This window comes from Crocuta crocuta, unplaced genomic scaffold (assembly GCF_008692635.1).
Source record: "Crocuta crocuta isolate KB4526 unplaced genomic scaffold, BGI_CrCroc_1.0 scaffold167, whole genome shotgun sequence".
NCBI classification, from domain to species: domain Eukaryota; kingdom Metazoa; phylum Chordata; class Mammalia; order Carnivora; family Hyaenidae; genus Crocuta; species Crocuta crocuta.
Genome location: NW_027532406.1, coordinates 5,895,601 through 5,901,600, shown reverse-complemented (window position 1 = coordinate 5,901,600; position 6,000 = coordinate 5,895,601). Strand labels below are relative to the sequence as shown.

At 57.3% G+C, this 6,000-nt stretch overlaps 1 protein-coding gene across 1 annotated transcript in view; it reads left to right on the top strand.

Moving 5' to 3' along the window:
- The window catches only part of COL13A1 (collagen type XIII alpha 1 chain), a 79,144-nt gene that overhangs the window by 42,185 nt on the left and 30,959 nt on the right, over positions 1-6,000 (top strand). The window contains exons 18-22 of the mRNA XM_077778537.1: positions 1,547-1,600; positions 2,423-2,509; positions 4,012-4,065; positions 5,162-5,206; positions 5,589-5,657. Of these exons, the coding sequence (XP_077634663.1) occupies positions 1,547-1,600; positions 2,423-2,509; positions 4,012-4,065; positions 5,162-5,206; positions 5,589-5,657 (309 nt within the window). The remainder of the gene's footprint in view (positions 1-1,546; positions 1,601-2,422; positions 2,510-4,011; positions 4,066-5,161; positions 5,207-5,588; positions 5,658-6,000) is intronic.

The window sequence follows — 6,000 nt, the reverse complement described above, 5'->3', positions numbered from 1 at the left end:
GTAGGGCAACACCTGTACCGTTTCCCTTTAGACTCGGCCTGCTTCGGGGCAGACCGCAGGTAAGGCCCACCCAAGCACGGCCCAGGCAGCGCAGAGCCTGCTGGGGACCCAGGACTCCCCTCCGTCCCAGCCCGTGGGCCCTTCCCCGACATCCTTCCCTCCCTCGACCAGCTTCAGGCTCCTTTGTCATTCAGCTGCTACCCGCGGTCAGGTGGCAAGGGGCGGACACCTAAAGACTTGGTGTAGCATCTTCTATGGCTCCAGCTGGAAAAATCATTGAGACATCTGGCAAATTATGACCCCGGGACCCTCAGTTTATATTATTACCTACGAGAACCAGCAGCCACCAGGCTGTGGAGAGTGCGCCCCCTAGCGCTGGCCTGGTGGGGTACTTTTGGGGGTCTCTCCGGACGGGAGACACTCTGTGGGTGCAAAGTGCTCTCTTCGCGGCACAGAAGGCAGGGCTTTGGGAGACCTGGCTCCGTCACTGAGACCGTGAGGGGCCCCTCCGAGCCTCGGAGCCTCTGCACCTGCGCAGTGGGAGCGGGGCTCTGTGACGCGGGGTCATGGGGAAGAGCTCTTCATGGTGGAAGAAGTTGCGTTGGGAGGGGTGTTAATTGGCGAGAGCCACCCTAACAAAGGACCAGGGACTGTGTGGCTCAAACAATAGAAACGTATTGTCCCGCAGCTCTGCAGGCCGGAAGTCCGAGATGGAGGAGTCAGCAGGGCTCACTCTTTCTGCAGGTTGTGAAGGAGAGTCGGCTCTGTACCTCCCTCCTTTCTGGGGGTTTGCTGGCAGCCTTGGTGTTCCTTAGCTTGTAGAATCATCACCCCAACCTCCGCCTTCATCCCGACATGGTGTTCTTCCTGTACGCATGTCCGTGTGCAGATTTCCCCTCTTATAAGGACACCCATCATATCGGATTAGGGGCCCGTGCTCCGGTGTGACCTCCTAACTTTGCTAATTACGCCTCTAATGACACTATTTCCCAAGAAGATCACATTCTTGGAGACTGGGAGTTGGAACTTCAACTTATGAATTTAGGGGGGAACGTAGGTCAACCCACAAGAGGAAGCAAACTTCTCAAAATATGGTTAGATGGTTCTTGTCTTCCTGGGAGGCAGGGAGGAAGGAGGCAGAGACCTACCTGGGAGCTCTGAATGCTGGACCTTCTAAAAAATGTAAAGAGCAGGGTGGTTTAAAAGCAAGAGCTTTTAAACAAGACCCCAACTACTGGCGTCTTGTTCCCAGGAGACCCCAAAAGGGGCTAAATGCTCTTGGTCTCCGTCACTTCGTGAATGATGAGGGCCCAGCCCATATGGGAACAGGAGACCAATAATGCAGGCTGTCACCAGTGTGAAGTGGCCCAAGGAAGGCGTCAGGTGCAGTGCGGGTCTGGCAGGAAATGTAGTCTTTCAGGAAATGGCCCACAGAGGGGCAGGGAGGCAGGAGAGAGAGCACGGCTCCATGCTGGGGGGCTGGTGCCTTCCCGGTCCTCCTGGTGATGCAGTTCCTAACCCTGAACTGTCTGCATTTCCTCCCCAGGGCGAAAAGGGGGCTGCAGGCTCCCCCGGACTGCTCGGCCTCCTGGGGCAGAAGGTGGGTTTGGGCAAGGTCTGAATGGTGGGTTCTGTGTAAAGGCCTTGGTGTTCATCCACACCCACATTCCTGGCCCTGACCATTCACATGGGCCCCAGCATCGGAGGCGTCCCTCCCAGACTTGGGGAAAGCAGTGGAACACAGCTAGATTATTGCGTGGGGTACCACGTGGGAAACCCTGATTGGCCAAAAAGAAAAAAAAAAGCCAATATTCAAAGACCAGTAGCGATGACCTTGTCAGATCTCTTGGCACCAGCTCTGAAAATGCGCCCCCTAGTGCATGAGATCCATAAGACAGTCCATTAAAATAAAATAAAATAAAATAAAATAAAATAAAAGACTTGAGGTCAAATACGTTTGGGGAGAGCTGCACAAGACAGTCCCCTTGGGATGTCACAGGGCCCCCTAGGCTGTCAGGGGCTCAGAGCACCCTGCAGTGAATGGTGCTGCCTTTCCTAACATCCTTTGGCACCAGACCCCTTTTTCTACATGCCAGATATTCCCCACCCGCCGGAGGACGGTTCACAGGGACACACTCTGAGAAAGAGGCTAGACCCAAGTCATGATGGGTCTCTTGTTTCAACTCCCTTCCTGCCCCCCGGCTGGAGCTGGCTCCATTCGTCCTCAAATCCCATGGCCAGTCAGACCAAGCCACGTTTCTGAGGGCCTCTGGGCCCAGCCTGGACCGGCGCTGGTCCGCTGCCTCCACCTCATGGAGCCGTGAGAGGGGGGGAAAGACAGCGATCAGCCACCGCCTTCCAGAGCTCAGCGGACCCCGTGATGGTTAACTTACCTCCCACCCTCCCACCCTTCCACCCCCAGGGAGAAAAAGGCGATGCTGGCAACTCCTTTGGAGGAGGAAGAGGGGACCCCGGCCCCCCAGGGCTTCCTGGGCCCCCAGGCCCAAAGGTGAGTTTCCCTGGGATCAGCACTCAGCGGGGATGCTGCCTGTGGCCTTCATCTTCAGCCCATTCTTGGGGACTCCGTCCTGGGCACCTTGCCTTCTCTGCCACTCCCGATGTGTGGGTTTTCCAGTGGATTCTAGAAAGGCAGTTTGGACTGACATCCTCATTCTAAGTGGTGACTGTTTGACCATCCAAGAGAAAGAGTCAAGAGGGCAGATAGATGGTCCCATTGATCCAAATGGCTATGATGTAACTGAGTCAGGGACTGGCAGCTACAGAGCCTTAGGACAGCCAGGCTCTGAATAAGTCAAGATCAGTGATCAGCTGGACCCCACCTAGTGCAGGCACATGCGGTCAGGTAAGGGAATGGGTAGCTGCAGTGGGGTCATCTGCAAATGGGACGGCCCTCACCTTCCTTGCACGGGGTGGAAATGCAGTGGTCAGATTTGGGTTTCCCTAGGCAGATGCCTTGTCTGCTACTTGGTTTATTCCAGTAACATAGGGAAGTGGGGATGGATTCTCTCTTAGCCTGTAAGGAAAGGACTTATTACCTGATGTCAGACAAGACACACATTCTCCCCACCGACATTTATCAAGGGGTCGCCGTGAGCGGGGCCCTGCCTGGGCTGTGAGGCTGCAGAGAATCTGCCCTCCGCTTGTTCACAGTCTAGCAGGAGAAACAAACCTACAATTCACACGGATATAGTGTAGGGGGTGGGGAAGGGGCAGACGGAAGCCCATAGGCAGGCGAGATGAAGTGGCGGAAGGGGCTCAGGCTCACCCCCACATGCCCACCTGACTGTAGCACGACCACCACCTTTGCCAAAGGTGGCCCTGCCACCTGGGCTCTGGGACGTCCCCGGAGTTGGAGTCTGTCCTAGTCTGTCCCACTGACCCCGCCAGGCATGAATACCTGGTGTGTCTTGGGTCTTGATTTGGGGTTAGGGGTGCTTGGTCACTATTGTCCCTGCATCCTGGGACAAAAAGGAGGAAAGATAGAAGGCTGTTCCCAAAGCCATGTTCCCCTTCTAGGTCCAGGGGAAATGTTGACTAAGGGAAGCATGTGCAGCGGACTTCTTCCCATCTCTCTCTGTACCTCCATCCTAGGCCTCCTGGGGCCCCTCCCTACATGCCTGGGGCCGCCCCCCCTCCCCCGATTCAGGGGTGGCCGGCAGTGCACACCTGGAGGCTGCAACAGAACTGGCCTGTGTGTGTTAATCAAGAAGTGAGGAGGGCCCGGCAGGGCTGGGTGGACCCGAGAAAGTGGCGCTGAACTCAGAGGAGGAAGGGAGTAGGCAGGGAAGGCTTCCAGGAGGAGGTGAGACCCCGGCTGGGCCCAAGGGTGGGTGGGAGTCAGGTAAGTAGAAGGGGGTGAGTTAGCAGCAGCCAGTGCAGACACAGACAGAGATCCGAGGACACTGCCCACCCAGAACACCAACAGCCTCATGTGGCCCCTTGAGCAGCCGACCGAGCTATGCCCTCTGCCCAGTCTCTCCTCCTCCCCAGGGAGAAGCTGGTGTTGATGGCCAGGCCGGCCCCCCCGGACGGCAAGGAGACAAGGTACAAAGGCCCCCCAGTCCTGAAATGAGGGGCAGCTTGGGAGTTCAAGCCCCAGCTCAGACACAGAAGGAATCATGGTGGCCACTCCCGCAGCTGGACCCCAGGGCACAGGGCTGATGGGCCATGACTCCTGGGGCCATCTTTCCTCTCAGCTGGCGAGAGCCTTCCCCCCAGTCAGCAGTCATGCAAGGGCCGGCTCGGGGATGCACACGTGGGCCGCCCCCCCCTCCCCGAGCCTCTGCTTCTATGGGCTTCCAAGCCACTGGTAAATGTGGGGCTCCCACTCCTCTGCAGCTCCTTCCTGTGGAAGGGCCAGGTCAGAGCTGCCCCGTCCCTCACAGGCACTCAGTGACTGAAGTGCTGTGAGGACGGGGTTAAGGGGCAAGTTACCTGCAGGCGGCAGTGGCTCAACGCTCCACGAGCTGGCCCACCGCAGGGTCGCGAGGAGCTGAGTTCTATTAAAGGGTCTGTTGTCCCTTTATCTTTACCTTCTATCTTGATTTTTAAAATTTGTCTTGAATGTTAACATTGTCCCAGGACGGTTGAAAGTGTGGTTTTCCCATCTTCCCAATAGTTCAGACCTGTGTCCACCCCCATACCTCCCATCCCCCCCCCCACCAGGGAGGTGGTGTTCCCCTTATACTGAACTCCCAGTATAAGCCCCGGTAACTGGGGGCTTTCACACTCAGAAAGAAGGAACCCACGGTCCTTCCGTGGCGATCACAACCACCCAGGCAATTGGCCAAAAGTTGCTGAGCTCTTGCTCCTTGAGCTGAATGGAAATAAAGAGAAGCAAAGGGCCTGGTTCCTGTGCCCAAGGAGGTGCCTGACTTAGGGGCTGGGGAGAGGTGGCCAGTCAGACACAGGCAGAGTCCCTAACGACCAACACAGAACAGAAAGAATATCTTTGAACGAGAAGCCAGCAGAGCCCAGAGGCGCTGGGAGACACAGAGAAGGGATCGCACAGGGAGGTTTGCAGCCTCCTGGCCTGAGCTAAGATGAGCCTCCCGGCCCCTCACGATGGCCCATCAGGGGACATCAGGTCCTCTCATACCAATCTCCCACTGCATCTCACTCCAACTTTGTCGTGCTACAGGGTGAGCCCGGAGCAGCTGGCGAACAGGGCCCGGCTGGCCCCAAGGTACGTGCTTCTCTCGCCCCAGGTCACAGCACAACCTCTCACTTCCTTGGGCTCACAGCACCAGGTGGCTGCACTCCGGGTCTTGACAGAGAGGAAGGGAAAGAAACTCCTGGCAGGAGGTTCGACATCGCAGCCGTGCCTGGTCTCCATCTTCTCTAGGTCCACCTAGTCCCGAGCTGTCGCACCGAATCTTCTGGGTTTGTTCTGGAACCTCTGGGCATCCTCTTTCAGGGTTCCGAACCCCGGCACGCTCCCCATCTTGCTGCTCGAGGTGCTGCCGCATGCAGACAGGGCCAGCCCGTGTCAGCTACCATCCCCTCTAACAGAGAGCAGACAGGGGCTGCTGGGCTCGGCCTGGGGTGAGACCACGTTTGTTTTGCAGGGCAACAAGGGGGAGCCAGGGAAAGGAGAGATGGTGGACTACAATGGAAACATCAACGAGGCTCTCCAGGTGAGAGGGGCTGGCCCTGACACTAGAGGTCTGGAGGCGCTTGGGGGCCCCTTGCTCTCTCTCCCTTGACCTCTGGCTGCAGCCTCCAGGCAAAGGCAGCCCCCTGATTCGGCAGCCAGGAGGCCTGGCCCTTGGTGTGGCCCGGTTGGGGGGTTATCCTGGCTCTGGGGAACTGAGAGCCATAATTAGGGCATCCTGGCGCCCTGCGGGGTGCTGGCCTGTCCAGGGTTCTAGAGTCCCATTTCTTCAATAGCCCATTCACGTGGTAGACTGTCTTTCTGAAACGTGTCTCCTTTTCATGTCAGTTAAATCACATTTCAAGTTCATATGGTTCCCACCCTTT